This window comes from Thunnus maccoyii, chromosome 10 (genome assembly GCF_910596095.1).
Source record: "Thunnus maccoyii chromosome 10, fThuMac1.1, whole genome shotgun sequence".
Lineage (NCBI taxonomy): Eukaryota > Metazoa > Chordata > Actinopteri > Scombriformes > Scombridae > Thunnus > Thunnus maccoyii.
In genome coordinates this window covers 14,049,699-14,068,496 of record NC_056542.1, presented here as the reverse complement: position 1 = coordinate 14,068,496, position 18,798 = coordinate 14,049,699, and the positions used below count along the sequence as shown (strand labels likewise).

At 43.9% G+C, this 18,798-nt stretch overlaps 2 protein-coding genes across 6 annotated transcripts in view; one reads left to right on the top strand and one right to left on the bottom strand.

The window, feature by feature from the left end:
* Positions 1-9,702, bottom strand: part of chd4b (chromodomain helicase DNA binding protein 4b) — a 20,855-nt gene extending 11,153 nt beyond the window's left edge. For all 5 annotated transcript variants that reach the window (XM_042422869.1, XM_042422874.1, XM_042422871.1 and 2 more), the window contains exons 1-22: positions 9,387-9,702; positions 8,878-9,087; positions 8,289-8,413; positions 6,763-7,017; positions 6,534-6,649; positions 6,333-6,432; positions 6,006-6,210; positions 5,689-5,810; positions 5,477-5,600; positions 5,143-5,315; positions 4,273-4,518; positions 3,786-3,989; positions 3,430-3,641; positions 2,899-3,030; positions 2,702-2,801; positions 2,361-2,552; positions 1,767-1,967; positions 1,404-1,541; positions 1,084-1,205; positions 802-975; positions 460-601; positions 64-313 (exon numbers count right to left, since the gene is read on the bottom strand). In XM_042422869.1, the coding sequence (XP_042278803.1) occupies positions 64-313; positions 460-601; positions 802-975; positions 1,084-1,205; positions 1,404-1,541; positions 1,767-1,967; positions 2,361-2,552; positions 2,702-2,801; positions 2,899-3,030; positions 3,430-3,641; positions 3,786-3,989; positions 4,273-4,518; positions 5,143-5,315; positions 5,477-5,600; positions 5,689-5,810; positions 6,006-6,210; positions 6,333-6,432; positions 6,534-6,649; positions 6,763-7,017; positions 8,289-8,413; positions 8,878-8,941 (3,397 nt within the window). In that variant the 5' untranslated portion in view covers positions 8,942-9,087; positions 9,387-9,702. The remainder of the gene's footprint in view (positions 1-63; positions 314-459; positions 602-801; positions 976-1,083; positions 1,206-1,403; positions 1,542-1,766; positions 1,968-2,360; positions 2,553-2,701; positions 2,802-2,898; positions 3,031-3,429; positions 3,642-3,785; positions 3,990-4,272; positions 4,519-5,142; positions 5,316-5,476; positions 5,601-5,688; positions 5,811-6,005; positions 6,211-6,332; positions 6,433-6,533; positions 6,650-6,762; positions 7,018-8,288; positions 8,414-8,877; positions 9,088-9,386) is intronic.
* Positions 8,420-18,798, top strand: wnt4b (wingless-type MMTV integration site family, member 4b). Its single transcript, XM_042423033.1, has 10 exons — positions 8,420-8,529; positions 11,023-11,107; positions 15,334-15,586; positions 15,972-16,125; positions 16,240-16,324; positions 16,438-16,569; positions 17,078-17,220; positions 17,300-17,440; positions 17,582-17,744; positions 17,853-18,798. The coding sequence occupies exons 3-10, from the start codon at positions 15,498-15,500 to the stop codon at positions 18,020-18,022; spliced, it is 1,077 nt and encodes a 358-aa protein (XP_042278967.1). The 5' UTR covers positions 8,420-8,529; positions 11,023-11,107; positions 15,334-15,497; the 3' UTR covers positions 18,023-18,798.

The window sequence follows — 18,798 nt, the reverse complement described above, 5'->3', positions numbered from 1 at the left end:
CATAGCAGCTGTCCTGAGAGGCAAAACAAACACACCTAATAACTGTGTGCGCACAAGTCTCACCATTAAAACGGTCGATAGCCTCCTGTCTCAAGTTGCCTGTGACTCCTCCATCAATTCTCTCATATTTGTATCCCTCATTTTCCAGGAAGTCCTCAAGCAGGTCAAGCATTTTGGTCATCTGAGAGAAGACTAGAACCCTGTGGCCTCCCTCCTTCAGCTTCTTCATCATCTTCTGAAGCAGCATCAGCTTCCCTGAAGACTTGGTCAGGGCAGTGCCCTCATACATGCCATTTGGAAGTTTAGGTGCCTCCTGCAGTCAGAGAAGAAATCTGGATAAACTAATTGCATTTAACATGTTTCAGCACATCCAAAGGCATAATTCACGGCAATGCCAAATGCACCCACGATATAAACAAGCTGTTCCCACAAAATTTTGTGATAAGACTTTGATCATACTGTAGCAGCTGCAGGAAAGAGGTAAGGGTGATTGCAGCACTTTTTGAGGTCCATCACTACATTGAGCAGAGAGACTTGATTTCCTCCTCCGCGAGTGTTCAGAGCTTCAAAGTTACGTGTTAGGATGAACTTGTAGTATTTCCTGGGTTACAAAAAGGAAAATAAAAACAAAAAAACCATTAGAAAAGAAACTCAGAGAAAGAATACACATGCAAAATTCAGACTTTATATCCCACACCATGTAGAACTTCTTAAAATTAAATGAAGCAGTTTAATTTTTACGGGCGTATAATTTTAAAACTGCTGAATTTTTACTGCTATGCATCATCTCTTATCACTTACTTCTGCATGGGGCTTAGCTCCACTCGAACAATGAGCTCAGTCTTTGAAGGCATGTGTTTGAAAACGTCAGCCTTCAGCCTCCTGAGCATGTGTGGTCCCAGCATGTCATGGAGCTTCTTGATCTGGTCCTCTTTGGCGATGTCCGCAAACTCCTCCAGGAACCCTTCCAGGTTGCTGCAGTGAAACAGAAAAAATAAATGAACATAGGGTTCACTGAAGGTTTCTTTATATTGCATCTGAAATACAGCCACATGCGCTTTAGCCACATAAAAGATTACTGACTTGAATCTCTCTGGGGTCAAGAAGTTAAGCAAGTGGAAGAGCTCCTCCAGGTTGTTCTGAAGAGGAGTGCCGGTCAGCAGCAGCTTGTGTTGCAGCGGGTAGTTGTTCAACACACGGAAGAACTAACAGCAGGCAGGAAAAAACATTGAAATGTGGACATTGGGCTTAATAATGAAAATATTACAAAATTAGACACAATAATATACAGTACTTGGCATCAGCAGTGACTCAGGTACATCAACAAACACTTTTTCAACATCAGAATTTTATTTGAAATACAGGAACAACAAACATGTATGCAAAGTGGTCTTCCTGATTACCTTGGACTGGTTGTTCTTCAGTCTGTGTGCCTCGTCCACAACCAGACAGGCCCATTCAATGGAGCCCAGCACAGCCTGGTCAATGGTAATCAACTCATAGGATGTCAGCAGGACATGGAATTTGACTGTTGAGTCTTTCTGTTAAGTACAGAGAAAGAGAGACATTAGTGTAACTCGTAATATGGTGCCACAAACTTTGTAACATTTGTATAAATTGGTAGAATTAATATTTTAATGACATAAAACAAAATAACAAAAATGGTAATATGCAAATGCTATTATGCAGGAAAATCATCACATAATAGAATGTTTTAATATATTTCACTTGGTATCATCACTCTTGTACTTTTTTTTCTTTCTTACTTTCATTTTGGAAGCCTTTTTTCCGCCTCGGATGGCATTTCCTTCAAAGGAGAACTCATTTTCTCTGATGACAGCTCTGCTGTCTTTGTCCCCTACATAGGTCACCACGTACATATCAGGGGCCCACATTTCAAACTCTCTCTCCCAGTTAATGATGGTGGACAGAGGAGCACTAACCAGGAAGGGACCTTTGGAGTGACCCTGAAGAAAATAAAGGAGGAATCAAAATGGACCGGTAAAGACACCTAAATGTATAATTTGACAAGGAATGTAAACAAATGCATTTGTCTTGCCCTGCCTTTAGGATAGAGGTCCTTACTTAGAACTCATCCCCTTTATTGGACAGAATTGCTTTGTGTCACATGTCTGAAACCCCACCCACTAACACTGATAGAAAGGGGAGGGCAGACTGGACAAAATTTCAGAAAAAGGGAACCCATAAGAAATACTTTATTCTGTTATAAAACATTTCAACATTTATACATGCATTATTATAGATAAAACACATTGTAACTTATGCTATATAAATGCACAAACTGTTTCAAATGACAAAAAATGCTTAAAAGACTTTCATATACACACACACTTCCTTACCTCCTTGTACAATGAGTAGAGGAACACAGCAGTTTGTACAGTCTTGCCTAGACCCATCTCATCAGCCAGGATAGTGTCAGTGGCCTGAGCCCAAGAAAACCTCAGCCAGTTCAACCCCTCCAGCTGGTAGGGATGCAGGGTGCCTCCTGTGCTGTCCAGGTAGTCAGGCTGCCGATCAAACTTGATGGTGGGCTGGAAGAAGAAACCAGGAAGAATATATATTCCAGTCTTTTACTCCCCACAAAATACACTTGACAGCATTCATTTAATCATTTATATAGCAGAATCTGCATTTGGAAATAGGAAACGGTTGTTTTTCTCTTTTTTTTTGGATTGCTTACATCTACAACTGGATTAGCAGGTGGCCGCTCAGCCTTCTTGACTTTAACTGGCTTCTTCAGCTTCTTACCAGGTCTTCCCTCATCCCCAATCATCAACTCCCTGAAAGAAAACAACAGTTTAGGAGATAAAACACCCTTTCAGTGTCATGTATAACACAAGAGAATAATTATCTGACACTTTGTAATCCTCTGCGTACCTGTGATTCCAGTAGGTCTGTTTGTAGGTGTCAAACTCTGGGACGTCCATGTCTTCGCTCTCCCAGGTTGACTGGTCGTAGGGCAGATCTCTCCATTTGATCAGGTAATGTACGTTGTTCTTTTTGTCAACGCTGTTATGATGCAATCATAAAGGACAGATGGAGTTATATTTAACAGTATTACTGTGCTGTAGTGTGTGTAATACTGTGTAGTAAAGGAATAATTTTTGTGTAATTTTTTGTATTTGTCAACTTGACATTCTTCCTGATTTCTTAATGTGATGAAATTGTATTGCAATTTTTTGCTTTCTTGCTGGCATCACCCCTATGACAAGTAACTATATTTACACAAAACCTCTAAGTCACTAACTATAGCAAAGTGTATCAAAACCACAATAGATATTACTGGCATGTGTTTGAGACTAAAATTCTGATTAAGTCTGTTGGTTTCACACCTACAGAGCAAATTAAATTCACTGTGTGCTTCTTTTCATAAAAGAGTCTATTTCAAAAGAGAGTATATGTGTCTACCTGTGGTTGAGGATGCGGTGTATCATCAGCCACTCCATCTTGACTCCATAGCGGTAAAACTCCTCCTCCATATGGATAAAAAGAGGATCCTTGTTCTTCCTCTTGGTGCTCTTGCCATCATCACCCTCACCTCCAAAATCCACAGGTGGAGGTTCATCCATGTCAGTCTTCCTCTGGTAGTTACGGAACATCACCTGGCAGTTCAGCTCCAACTGGGGACCAGTGACAGAGAGGTAGATAATCAGTAGGCTGAAGAATACTGGGTTTATGTATGTCACAGAAAAATGGCCCACACATGCAGCAAAATACACCATGATCTCAACTACAGGTGGATGTTGTCAGGCTTTGTGTCATACCTGTAGCTCCAGCACCCAGGAGCAGTGCCAGTAGGACATATTGCACCATTTGACAAAGAACTCCCTCTCCCTTCGGCCCGCCAGCGGTGGGGGATCAGGAGCATCAGCAGGCAGGTCAGCAGGCCTGGGGACAGGTGTAGGGGCTGGAGGCTTCCCCCAACGCCATGTTATAACCTTCTGAACTTTGCCTTTCATCGGTGGACACTGTCAGGAAGAGGAGAGGAGATCATTTATGTCAGGATGCTTATCAATGAAAAGATGGGAAATTGTGTTTTTAAAAATAATCAGTGAATTCTTAGAACATTTGTTAATCAGCAGAATGAAAACTGAAACACTGACATGGTTTATTTAAAATACTGTATCCACAGACAGTGAATAAGGCTCTCAATCGGCTGTAAAAATGTGCACAAGATGGAATCTGCAAGCTCGCACGCCCACGTGAGCACATGCACGTGCAGACTTATATGCATCAGTGCACAGCGCTCACCTTGCAGCGGGGGCAGATCCATTCTCCATTGGGGATTTCAGGAAGAGGAGGGTTGAGGCAGTGGATGTGGTAGGAGGAGGGGCAGGTGTCACAGCAAAGCAGCTCCCCTCCATCCTTACACACTCGGCAGAACTCAATGTGGTGGTCGTCTTCTTCCTCCACCCCTTCATCCCTCCTGTCTTCCTCGTCTTCTCCTTCAGCCTCAGAGAGATCATCCCTGGCCTCCCACTGGATCCCCTCCTTCTCCTGGTGGCACAATTACAGGCAGAGGGAGGTGGTGCGTGTGTGAGAAGGAGAGTGGTGGGGGGGTGGGGGGGGGTGTGGGGGTGGGTGGGTGCCAGGGACAGACAGGCAGGGAAGGTATGCAGAAAGGAGTGAAAGGAAAAAGGGAGGGGCGGGGGGGTGTTTCAAGAGCGCCAGGGTTGGGGCGGGGCGTGCACAGCGTGCATGTGAATGTGCACGTTGGCGTGTAGAGCCACAGTGGAGGGAGGGAGTGGGAGGGGAGGGACAAGAAGAGGAAATGGGGGATGGTGGGGTGGGTGAGACATGTGGTGGGGAATAGGAGAGGATAGACGGGAACATGAGCAATAGGGGTGGGGGGGTGGTGGGGATGGGGGTGGGGGGTCAGCAGAGGACAAAGAAAAAGGAAGAACACAAAATACTGTTAAATTTATCGTTAATCAAGTCCATTTCCCAACAACCAACCGTCTTGTCAGTGCAACTTTCCGGTAATACACTTCAACACAACAACTCTTAAAGACAGGGGTCATTTTTTTCCTGCTGGTTCATACTCCAGGAATCAGGCCCATCTTCTCTAACATATAACCTCATGGTCTTCCCTGCACAGCACTGAGAGCCGAGAATACTCACACAGTGTGGGCAGCTCCACTTGCCCTCAGGTGCCTTCTCCATGTCAGGGTCCAAACAGACCATGTGATAAGCTCTGGGACAGGTGTCGCACAAAATGATCTCTCCTCCCTGCTGGCACACCTCGCAGTAGTCCTGGTGGTCTGTCTCATAACCGTCGCCATCTTCGGTCTCCACTGTAAGAGGAAATGAGAGTCAGGGAACTGGACATGTGAGGCTTAATAGCCTTCAATTTGGCCTTGACTTTGATCATGTTCAACAAGGCAAATCCTCCAACATTGGACTGTTGTCTGATAACAAAACAGACTTCTTATTCTGGTAATATCTCCATGCCAACCTTTCTTCTTTTTCTTTGCACTCTTGGGTTTCTTCTTGTTGCGGTTGCTGCGGTTAGAGCCATCTGACACAGAGAAACTCCCATCGTCAAAGTCACTGTCAACATCTGGCTCATCCTCATCGCTCTGATAGTGACAGAAGGAGAAAATGAGACGTCATTTGACAAGCAAAGGACTAGAAAACAAAATAATGCAGTAGCAAATAATATCTTACAGAGGAGCGCTTTCTCTTGCTGTTGAGGCCTCCAAGTTTGATCTTGAGTGGAGCTACCTTCTTGGGTTTGGCCTTCGGTGGAGGCTTACTTGTAGGCTTCGACTTTCTACGAGCATTGGGACCTGAGAAGACACAGAGATGAAAATTCATGCAGGAAAATTATTTAAAAGGTAAAGCTAGATAAATAAAAGTAGATTCTAATTTAAAAATGGAAATAAGAAAATTATAAATCTATTTTGTTCTTACACTGTTCATAAATAGCAAACCATATTTTAATTCATGCCTAATTGTCATGGTCCACATTTATCCTGCTTTACCTTTGCCCTCTTTGGTCTTGGCCTTGCGTAGCGGAGGTGCTGGGGCCGCTGGGGGGGCAGCAGGTGTCGGAGCAGCGGCAGGAGCAGGTGCAGATGAAGTGGCAGCACTGGTGTCTGCCCCTCCGTCTGTCCCGGCCACCACCATGTTCTCCACAGCTGCAGCCACATTGGCAGCTGCCAGGGCTGCATTGGCAGTTGCACAACCCTACAGAGGGACAAAGCACAGAATCAGAAACTCTGCTCTGTACTGTCAAACACACAAGAGCACAGCAACAGCTTTCCTTCATTATAAGTCAGATTTGCAACCATGTTCAAAAACTGCAGTACCTTAAGCGGGTTGTTTGTGCTGAATTCTCTCCACTTAGCCATCATCAAAGTCATCATTTTCGACACAGCAATTTTGGGGTTCTTAGCTGCAATTAATGGCCTAAGGACATAAGATTTACAATGAATGTTGCATTTATGTATAGTTACCTACATACAAAAACACAATAATATCAAGTCTTCATATCAAAGGGGTTTCCTCACCTGACAAACTGGCTGAAAGCCTTGTAGTTGGTGAGGGAGCTGTAGTCTTCCTGAGTAAAGACATGGTCAATGTCTTTCATGCCCCAGGCCTCCAGCAGCTGGGTGGAGCTTTTCGGCTGCGGCGGGAAGAGAGGAGTTGAAAAGAACAGCCGGGGGGAGGTTACTTTGACATGTTAGCTCTGCAGGAATTAACTAATCACTCTGCACTTAAATCTGAATTAATATTTACCTGGCAGTCATCATCATCATCTTCATCATCTTCCGGTTCTGGATCTTTACGTTTGCTCTTTGAGCTGGATGAGCCTCCTTTCTCTGCTGCTGCACCTCCTTTCTTCTTGTCTTTGGTAGAGCTTGAGCGCTTTTTCTTTTTCCTTCCCGGGGCATAATCACTTCCTTCACTCTCTGACCGCACACCTCCCTCATCTGCATCCCTCTCTGCTGGTTCCACTCCAATCAGGTGCTCTGGGGAGCTTACTGGCAACTCCTGCAAGACACAGAGTCACTCTGCTAATTACCTGAAGACAGTGGTGCTTTATACACATCTAAATATTATATGTGATAAATTTAAGTGCCATTTTTTTTTTATTTCTAGTGATGATGTTTGTATGGGAAGTCACACACTCTGCACTGTCATCCATGACTTAGCTTCAATTGTTTTTACAAGCAAAGATGCAAAACATTTTCAAAATTCCTGCTTCTCAAATATGAAGATTTGCGCCATTTCTCTATTTTATATCATTGGAAATTGATCATCTTAGTGGTTTTGACTGCTGGTCAGACAAAACAAGGAATTTTAAGTGTCACCTTGGTCTCTAGGAAATGAAACAGGGTATTATTCTCAATTTTGAACTGATTGATTATGAGTCAGAAAATAATGGGCAGATTAACTGATAGTGAAAATATCATCATTAGTCAGCAGTCTCTGATTTCAGGGTACCTGTTTCTCTCTTTTATTTTTACCTTTTACATTAATTACATCCTATTTCCACATCAATTACGATGAATGCATCATTTTCAGAGCAGTTTTGCCTGACTGCCCGCTGTGAATTATACCCCAATACATGACAGGACTTGTGTATTAGCTCAGTATTTGACTGCAAAATTTCAGTCAATATCTTGTAACCTACAATATACAGGCACCCCATTTATGTGCACAAACCCAAAAATAATGAACCCTTTTGATTACAGTCATAACCCTGGTCTCATTTAAAAAGGCAAATCTTTAAATTTTACAACCAAAAAGACAGAATGAGTGTAAGTGATCCTGAAAATAATGTCACCAAGGCTTAACAGGTTAAAATTCAACATCTCTTTTCACTTGGAATATATTTTTACTGTTTCCTATATTTATATATTTATATCAACTGTCTTTTGTGGTACTTGTATTTTCTCTTATGTTCTATTTTTTGATTGTTATGTACCACAACGTCAAGGCAAATTTCTCTATGTGGAAACCAATGTGGTAATAAACCTGTTAATTAAAAAAAATTCTTTACTTTGGGATATTTCTTGCATGTCCACTACATCAGTGGGGCCCTAACATGGAGCACAGGGTACTTTGTACTTGTTTGTGTCCCATAAGTAGGCAATAAATCAATATCTGGAACATGTCACTCCATCTGATGAGTTGACAGCTGGCATCTGATAAAAAAAAACTCATTAAAGTGGGGTTCCCTGAGTCCCAGCCTTAACTGTTTAATTTGGAGTAGCTACCATGAAAAGTTTGGCAGCCCTTGCAGAGGACAGCAAACTAACCTCTCTGATGGGTCGCTGCCTCTTGCTGCTCCTGCTCTCCCGGCTGCTTTTTTTGGCTTTCTTCTTCTTCTTCGACTTGGGTACCTCGTCTACGTCCGACACAGCATCCTCCGGCTCGTTGTCGTCTGCCGGTGACATGCTTTCATTAAGTTAAGAATACAGTGTACACACCGCGGACAGAGGAGGGCTGCTGCAGGCCGGAGAGACAGAAAGGAGACAGAGAGGAGGGGACCGCGCACTGGTACGACTTGGCAAAATGTTCGTTCACGCACAACACGCACCGCGAATGCCACAACAGCACAGGTTGAAACTTGTCTTTGAAACTTTGACAGCTGCTGTCAGCACTCAAGAGAGCAGGCGTTGTGTTTCTGTAATAACACGGATACAAAATCAGAAAGAAAACTGTCAACACTTTGCTCGCCAAGTTAGCTTAAACTAATCTATCATGGCGAGTGACGCGCGGCCCGAGCCGATAACTCCTGGCTAGCTTTTAAGCTAACGTTAGCTTCGCGTTGAAGGCGAGCTCAAGTCAGAGAGATGGACCTTTCCTCAGAGGGGGAGGAAGAGAAAAAAAGAAAGGAGAGCTTACCGTGAAGAAGTGAGTGCTCTTCCGCTGCTCCAAAGTCTTCCCTCTCATCCTCGCTGCCCGACATTTTCCCAGCGTTTTAATTTTACTCCTTGCTGGTCGAATTAATCCCTCCTAAACCTTGCTCCTCGGTCGGCAAGGGAGGAGGGAAAATGACGTGGGACTGTTGGAGAGTGGACCGGGGGTGTCCAGGAAGGGAGGGGGTGGAGGGTACTGAAAAAAATAAAAATAAATAAATAATACATGGCACTGGTTGGCAGCTAAACCGTAACCATTTCTCATTATTTACACAACTAAACGAGCACCTGCGCACTCAAACAAGTTGGATAACTAGATTATCTATGCGTTGACATGCTCCGCTTCTAATTTGCAGATATTCTTCTAAACAAGAGTGAATGAAGGAAAAGTGTGGCACCCGTAATTATTTCAAGTGTGAGCGCTGTCGAGTTAAATCAATACATCCATGAAAAGTTTAAGCATTGAAATAGTACCTTCACACAGTAGAAACTTACTGTTAGTGTGTGTTTTGTGTGCGTCTCTGTGTGTGTGTGTGTGTGTGCGTGTGTGTGTGTTTGTAGTCCCGGGTCGAGGTGTGCTCTCTCTCTCGGTGCAAGATTTAACACGCGTCAGGCTGTTTGTGCGGCTGTTGTTGTCATTCAGTGTTCATTCATTAAGCCCGGCTGAGCCAATGATCAGCGAAATTAAAAAAAAAAAAATGAGCCGTCAATGACCCAAAACACGTTGCTCCGTCTCCCCCAACCTCAGAGGCAGCGCTTAGCTAACATCCTCACAAACACACAAAGGGGGCAGACATCCCATAATAATCCCCCCCCTCCCACACTCAAACAGGACTCTGCATAGTTACCTCGCAACGGACAGACCATAATACTCAGCCTGCCCCCACCCCCTCCACCACGCACGCGCGCGCGCGCACACTCACACGTACACTACCACTACTAGACATGCACGCACCAGGCTCATTGCATGCACACTCCCTTCCCCTTTTCCACGAGTAGTCCCAGCCCCCTTAGCAACCCCGTTGTCACGGTGACACCCCCTCCCGCTCGCCACGACAGACCATAATACTCCAAGCAGCAGCAGCAGCATACATCCCATAATATACTACTCCTAAAAAGACAAGAAAGAATAAAAAAAAAATACAGTCACATGGTCTCCAGGGGAGCTGAAGTCCACTGGTGACAGACCATAATATTCACTGTGCATCCACCTGGGAATGAGCTTGACCAATCAGAAAAGTCAAAGACCCTTCACTTTTGTTCCTGCCTGATCACACACTCAGGTGTGTGCAGGTCAAGCAGGACGCTCACAACCCTGCTCAGTAGTCACAGTGGTGTTATAACAGCCGGGTTGCACCACATCTGTCCCACGACTGTCTGTGATAGTGACCGTTCACGAGCGACTCCTTCGTAGTGAAACACTGGCCAACAGGTGTGCAACTACACGAGGTGTGATGGCCAGGTGTGCATTATATTACATGACGATGATGTGCGGGGACGCAAGTCAAATCAGAGTAAGTTTCTCTTAAAACGGGCCAAGATTGATTCATAAAGACATAAAGAAAATGCTGCCTTCAAGTTCTGTTTAAAGTACAGTAAATAAGATTTAGTGGTCCAGACATAAAAGTAACATATATAATAGTCCACAAAGTGTCAAATAAATTCACTGAAACATTCATAACGTAATAGTTCTCCGCTTGGTTCTGGTGCTGCAGAACATCGTGGCTCTGTGGTGCTTCATTTCTTCATTGAAATCTTTTTTTATATATAATTTAAGTGGCTGCCAAATGATGCTTTGGCTCAACAGGGTTCATTTTTTTAAAAAGTATTTTAAAGTAAAAGGCAGTTGAATGTGCAACAAGTCTTATTTGAAATGTCTGAACTCAAATAAAAGCCTAGAAGGAGCACTTGAAGGCCACATGTGAATATAATGACGCGGCGCACACACTTCTTATTATTATTATTGATACATTGTGGCTTGCTCTACTGGAATTACAGTTTATTACCTTTTGGTTGGGTTTTCTGCATTTGAAATGGGTTTCCTAGTTTATAAAGAGCTGTATATGTGTTCATTTATAATAATAAAATAGTTAACAGCAGCAACTCTATTAATTTATTCACTGTTCTGCAGGGTTTTCTGCAGTTATTGTCTTTTGACCGATAGTTCTGTTCTTCACTCCCTGAAGGCCAAAGATGCTTTGATGGATCATGAAAAGGTAATTAAATATTTCATACATCAACTGCATTAATTACTGCCCATTCATCGCTCACCAACAGCATAAATTTCAGCCATAATGAAGATGGTTTGTTCTGCATGTCGGTGTGTGTGTGTGTGTGTGTGTGTGGATATGTTAAAAGAAGAGAGCAGCGTTGAGGGTTGAAATGTACGCCCAGAGGCCTTCTGCTGCTTCCTCTGCTACGACGGCCACTCTGCAATATTCCCCCCGCTGCTGTACAGTACATGCAGATCGCATAGCAACAAAGGCCTATGTCTGGCCGTTGTCTGTTACTATCGCTTGAATGCCCCTTACACATGCATGTATGCGCGTGCACGTGCGCTCACGTGCAACACCGTCACCGACACCTCCTCCTGCTCTCTCTATCCCATATGCACAGCTATCTTTCCACCTCTCACGCACTGCAACCCCCCCCCCCCCGACTCCATGATTCCATAATATTCATGGGTCGTCCATTCCCTCTGCCCCCCCATCCCCCCCATGTGCACACAGCTCACCGCCCACTCCTCCACCCCCACTTTCCCTGCCTGACAACACCGCCGCCATCCCATAATATTCATGCACACACTCCGCACACACACACTCATACATAGCAGTGCATGCGGCTCTTTGTTGGCACAGATGCCTGAGCAGTGCGAGCGTGCTCATGCACAGCCAGTCATGTTCCTGCCTGGTATGATTGTTTTCCGCTGTCGCTCGGATCGCCGAGGCAGGTAGCCCTCAAGTGAAGAACAAAGCAAATGAAGGGTTGGTGGGTCACATTTCTGTCTCATAATGACTTTGGGTGGGGTGGATCGAGGGTCATGAAGTCCAGTCACCCTGAGGCGACCATCTCTGAATGAGGCCAATCATCCATCCTGTAGCGAGCATCAGTGGACAAAGTAAGATCAGTTCAGAGTCTCTCAAAGTCTGCTGCCTCCCACTATAACCGAGGGAATGCAAGTCATCTCTACTTATATGTCATGCTGAAGCTTTAACAAGCATCTCTTTAGGCTCTGCAACCTGGCTACAGTCAATCAGCACCGGGCCATTTCAGCATGATAAAATGTCCACAAAACGGGGGAAAGATAAAGATAAAAAAAGGAGGGCAAGTTATTTACGAGAGAGGGGTGAAGGGATGAGCATAACAGAGGCGCCGGACATGACAGTGGCCAGCTCATCACCATGGCGTTGCTGTGGGAGACAGCGGAAGACGTCACTTGGAGAAACAGGGGACACAAAGGAGGAATACGACATGAGGAGGACAAGAAAAAGGAGGGAAGGGGGCCTACAAGAAAGCTGTCTTTGCAGATATAGACAGAGGAAAGTGTGTGTGTGTGAGAGAGAGAGAGAGGTGGTTGGATGGGGTGACCATTTACTCAGGAACAACTGGGTGTCAGAGGGTTCACGTACATGGGCCACCAGATCCCTGGACAGGGACCGCAACAGAGTCTGCAAATGTTTGGTTCCGATGCCAAACTGACTCATCTGATTCAACAAACGAGCCCTTAAGAGCAGTAAATAAGTTCCATCAGGTGTGACAAGGCCGTAGCTCAAAGCCATTTTCACTTTATTGGTGCTTAAGATTTTTTTTTAAAAGTCTTCACGGTTCAAGGATCGTTTAATTTATCCATAAAATTATGGAAATTACAGCACTTCCACCCTAACCCACAAAGCACTGATACTAATAAAATAAAAACATGGATAAAAACATTATAAAGCTTGGGGCAGGGAGTAAAAGATTGAAATTAAATTAAAGTTATATGTTAAAACCTTACAAATGTACTCTTGTATCCTCCGTGGAATAAAAAAAAAAGTCTTGTACCATTCAAACAAAAAATAAATAAAAGTAGAGCTGCAAATGCCCTCCTACATATAAATAATATATTGTATTAAAATGTTCCAGTGTCAATCTTCTCGTTCACATCCTTTTCCTGGAAGAGATTCTCTGTAATGTTACATCATAGCTGAACAAACAAAAAGAGACAAAAGGAGGGAAAACTACCTCATAAACTGTGAATATAAAAATTTAAAAAAAGCTTTTAATTAAAATCACACAGTGCAAATAATTTATAATAAATAAAAACTAATTATAGAACAAATTATGTCCCATTCTGTCTATTCCGCAATGCTCCATAAATATAAATTATTTAAACGTTATAGGTTCCCTTCCAGTCTCATTATAACATTCTTTTTTTTCATATGAATATCACAAAAACCTGTTTTGTTATTCTTTACAGCTTTTTCCTAACCCCAGTGTAACACTCGTTTCTCCTCCTACAGCCCTCTACTCTCTCCTTATGCCCTCCTTTCCCTCCTATCTCGTGATTTATTTGCCTCAGTTCCAATATTTGTCGGCAGTGTGTTTTCTTCCCCTTGTCTAAATGTCACCCCTTCTTCTAAGACAATATGGGGAGTGGGAGAGAGGGAGAACGAGAGGGCAAGTGTGTGTGTGTGTGTGTGTGTGTGTGGGGATGGGGGGGTGGTGGGGAGATAGAGAAGGGGGAGGAGGGAAACTCGTAAAATGAGCAACAAAGTTTGGGAAAATTAAACATTAGGTAAGACACTTTCTCACATGCATATACTGTACATATATACGTGGACACAGAAATGCTGTGTCATAGTTTCTGACGGTTTTGCGGGACATCCCGTCGATCAATATTCCTGGTGAATATTTCTGCAAAAGGAGAAACGAGGGTGCTGTTTGAGTCCTCATTAAGTGTTACTCGGCAGCAAATGCACTCCAGGGCTCACATGCTAACACACATGCATGGATAAAAAAACACACACACATCTATTTGTGATAATCATTTAGAAGACCTCATATTTCAGGTCTGATGCCAAACAAACACAATAGAGGGCTTTCTTACACTCTTAATACTTAACTATTATCCTTCTCAAAGCCCCCTCCCCTCTCTCTGCATCACTCCACACCCCAGATCACGCCTGTCCTCTCTCCCACCCTCGCTCTCTACCTCCTTTATAACCCATCACTCCCATCTCACTGCTCTCACTCATTCCTGCTGTTTCAACATTGAATGGACACATTTGTTTTCCTCGGACGGATCTGAGTACCTGCTGACACGATGCTCCTGTCCTCTTTTCTATAAAAAACAAACAAAAACTGACTCTTAATAGCATTTTGGGATGTTAAGTTTTGTTTTTTCAGATTAGATTTTACTGTTTTGTTCAATGAAATTGGACATGTGGACTTATTTTTGTCTCTGAAGGATGAGGTTTACTTGCAGTTTGTAAAGCATTCCTGTATGAGCATGCTTTTGCTGTCAGCACAATATCGGAAACTTGACAGCGCTACAGAAGAAACTGATGAACAACTTTGTTGATTAAAATTTGGAGTAAAATTCAGTTTGATCAGCACAATATCAAAAAGAGGGATAACTGGATTTCACAGGACTATGAATTGGTAAGAACTGATAAGACTAAGATACAATAACTGGTAAGAAACTAACACATTTGATTTATTGTCCTTTTTACAGCATCAGGTCAGCTTGTTTATGTGAAAAATAGTGTGTGGAAAGTCTTGTATTTGCAACTTCTAAAGACCATAATCACATCTACCTCTATTCAGAAAATTCTTGTTTACAGGATAGTTATTAAAGATCCCCTCCAGATATGTTTTAAGATGAATATAAAATACTCTACTTTGAATAATAATTTGTGTCTGATAAAAAAAAAAAAATGCTCACAAAAAAAGTTCAATTATCTTGTTAAAATCCTTGAAAAGACATCTCCTCTTTCTCCCTCATTAAAAATCCAGAATCTATAAATATGCAAATATTGTTCATTTAAGAAGTTTAACTGCTGAACACAAGATGTCTCCCACTTCACTTGAAAGTCTTTTATCAGTGTTTGTGCACTGGAGGCTTCAAGTTTCCACATCACACTTTTGTAAGTTGAATATTGGACCAGAATTGGCTTCTAAACCAGTTGTGATGTCACAAATCATGCTTGTAGGACCACCCCTTGAAATCGGATTTTTAAAGAGCACAGAGAAAATTTCCACTTTTCAGCAGATGAACATGAAAACAGGCTTCTAGTGTCAAACTCTGCACATACATCATTCTGCACAGTGAAGCTCAAACATCCAACTGTAGGAACAAGAAGAAAAATATATTTTTGAGTGGAGGGAAACTTTTTAAAATATAGAGGGTCAACTTTTCTTGCACTGTATTTGTCACTGACCTGTTAACTTGTCATTTCAACAGATATGAGGGGATCAACCCCAGACTCCGCACCAGCAACATAAACCAACACTGCAGCAAACAGACAGACAGAAGACGGACTGAGCACATCAACTGCGGAGACGGGCAGCGTGCTGTCCAAGGACCCAGCCTGACGCACGGAGACGGACAGACAGACAGACAGTCTGATGCCAACTGTCTCCACTGTCAATCTCACAGCACCACTCCTCCTCCTGTTGCTATGGGCAACCCACCCCACCATGGCAACCAACTGGCTGTAAGTCTAGCGTGCAAGGGAGGAAGAGAAAGAGGGAGTTTGTTTGTCATGCTATAACTTTTAAAAGATGGTGACATGTCTCTAAATCTCTTTCAGTTGCTCCCCTCTCTTTCTTTGTCTCTCTCCTGGTGACCTTTTCCTTTTCTTTCCCTCCGCCTTCACTGTGCCTTCTCTGTCTTCTTCGCCTGGTCGTCCCCTTGTTTCCGACCTCTCTAAAACTCTGCCAAGTTGTTACCTCTTCACCCTTTTTGTACCCTCTTTTTCTCTCCTATGTGCTCCTTCATGTGCTCTTCTTCTTTCACCCCCCCTCCCTACTTAATTATGCATCTCCCCTTTATGCCCCCACTAAACCTGCTTACCACTTATCCCCACCTTTGAATCACAGCTCCCTGGCGAGGCTACCTCGCTCCAGGCCTGTGTCCGGTGCTGCCCCATGTGCGCGGCTGAGGGGGCTGACCCCAGGGCAGGTGGGGGTGTGCAGGGCGCGGGGGGAGGTCATGGAGTCCGTACGCAAGGCTGCCGAGATGGTCATAGAAGAGGTATGGTCAAAGAGTTTAAAGTCTCAGGTTATCAGTTTATCAGTGTGTGTTGGAGCTGATACATTTTACATAAGAGCCCTCTCTCATTGTTATGCATGTTACTGTCCAACCCAGTGCCAGCACCAGTTCAGGAATCGCCGCTGGAACTGTTCCACCACCCCACGTGGGATCAATGTATTCGGCAGAGTCATGAACCAAGGTACGCTCATTATTGAAATGATGTCATGGAGCATTATCTGCTGATGAATCCAAATACTGAGCAACTCTCATACGCACTTTCCTGTATCATGCTCTTTTTTTTTTTTAATTCAGGCACTCGTGAGGCGGCCTTTGTGCATGCTTTGTCCTCAGCAGCCGTGGCAGTGGCTGTGACCCGAGCCTGCACCCGCGGGGAGCTGGAGAGGTGTGGCTGTGACAGGAAGGTCAGGGGGGTCAGCCCCGAGGGTGAGCCTGGATTCTGATATTTTTGCTCTAACTTTAACCATCTCACTCTCCATTCCTAAACCTAACCAATCAGCCCCTCAGGTGGGAGAGACTAAATGTCTTATGCAGGCCTGACAACAGCATTTAGTCTCTCCCGGATTCTGTCGCATGAAAATGCAAACGGGTAGATCCATAGTGAGTCACACAGGGCATAAAACTGCTACCACACTGCCATCAGCCACTTGAAATATTCAGGTATGAAGCACTTTTGGCCTCATCCCTAGAACTGATGTCACAGACAGAACACCTGAGCTGTTACATTACTTACTGGATTGTGACCACAAGTGTAATATGCATGAAAGCTTGAACTCACAAACAGCAGTGTAGCAGCTGCATTCTGCCTTCCAGCTCTAGTGTGGATTTAACCTTTAATATTCATCCCTTTTTCAGCTTCAAAGGAACATTTTTTCCAAGGCTGTAATAATTCAGGCAGTCTTGGTCAACCTCTCTGTCTCTCTGTCTACCACAGGTTTCCAGTGGTCAGGGTGCAGTGACAACCTGTCCTATGGTGTGGCTTTCTCCCAAACATTTGTGGATGAACCAGAACGAGCCAAAGGGCTGTCAGCAGGGCGACCGCTTATGAATCTCCACAACAACGAGGCTGGACGGAAGGTTAGTGGTAGCATACTTTGACCACGTCTCTAATCTGTGCAATCTGCTCCTCTTACATTTACTGTCCTTCTATCCTCAGGCTATCCTTCACAACATGCAGGTGGAGTGTAAGTGTCATGGCGTCTCTGGCTCCTGTGAATTGAGGACTTGCTGGAAGGTCATGCCTCCATTCAGGCGCGTTGGCGCTGTGCTCAAGGAACGCTTTGACGGAGCAACAGAGGTATGCGAACACACCTCCTGCTTGTTTCAGCAAACAAGTCATGTGAATTGAAGCAGATGTTTGAACAGAAACTCTACAGACTCCTCTGAAACCTTGAAAACACCAATCTGAGTAGCTCTTCCGCCATCATTCCTCTCTTAGGTCCGCCTGACTCGTATAGGATCCAGGACAGCCCTGCTACCCCGTGACCCCCAAGTCAAACCCCCTGCTGCCAGAGACCTTGTGTACCTTGCGCCCTCCCCAGATTTCTGTCATCTCGACCCTGACAACGGTATCCCTGGGACTGCTGGTAGGAGATGTAATGGTAAGATCAGTACGACCATCTCACGGGAAAACAATCCAGATAATTGAACTTACCGATCAAATCTATTAAAATTTAGAAAATAATATTACTGTCTTCAATACACCCCAGGAACCTCTCGGCTGGCACCAGATGGCTGTGAGCTGGTGTGCTGCGGGCCGGGGTACAGAGCGGGCCGAGCTGAGGTGGTGCAGCGCTGCTCCTGCAAGTTTTCCTGGTGCTGCTCGGTCCGCTGCCAGCAGTGCAAGAACACAGTCACTATTCACACCTGCAGAGTGTAAGAGGGCCCCAAACAAGCACCAAACAACTGAGCAGAAAGACTCAAACAAACCACCAGACAGACACTTCTGAACACAAGACGGGATAAGCACAGCGCAGAGAAGGACAGTATTTAATTTACACATCTAGCACTAAATTATCTGGCCAAATTCGGCCACAATTTAACTCACTTTCACATTGGAGCAGTGAGGCTAGTCTAAGTTTGAGCAGTCTGTTGTAAAAGCTGCAAAGTTAGAGCACATGAATATGAGGCCGATGGGTTCCGAGATTGGAGCTCATGTAAACATAAGATCAATGACAGAGCATCAATAGTCCATAAAAGTACAAACAGAAATCATTTTTACTACTTTTAAACTGATATAATACTCCACTTGTATGCATAAACACAAAACAGTCAACAGTTAAATTCACACTTAACTGACAAAGCTTATAAAGCTGAACTTAACCAGAACTAACGGGAACATTGCAGCACTGTTTTTATTTAATGCGAGCTATTTGAGTTGTGTCATAGGCTAGCAAGTCTCATTTACTGCATTTACAGCATTTACTGTATTTATGTCTTCATCTTCTATTCTGGTTTATTTATTTGTATATCTGAGTCTTTGCTTCACTTCAGCCTCCAGCAGATGTTTTAATCAGCAAGAATAACTCCTACTTACTTACATCAGTGTCTGTCTCGTGTTTTGTCCCCTCACCCTCATGTGAATCTTCTTCTGTAAGTTCCTGCACATGCAGTGTTTTTTTCTAGGTCTGCTCATGAAATCTAATAAATACAGTA

What these genes read in the sequence shown, in the direction of transcription:
- wnt4b (XM_042423033.1), top strand. Translation starts at nt 15,498, where the DNA reads ATGCCAACTGTCTCCACTGTCAATCTCACAGCACCACTCCTCCTCCTG. An exon ending in CGGCAGAGTCATGAACCAAG is followed by an intron (nt 16,325 to 16,437) that starts GTACGCTCATTA and finishes TTTTTAATTCAG; the next exon opens with GCACTCGTGAGGCGGCCTTT. An exon ending in CAGGGGGGTCAGCCCCGAGG is followed by an intron (nt 16,570 to 17,077) that starts GTGAGCCTGGAT and finishes TGTCTACCACAG; the next exon opens with GTTTCCAGTGGTCAGGGTGC.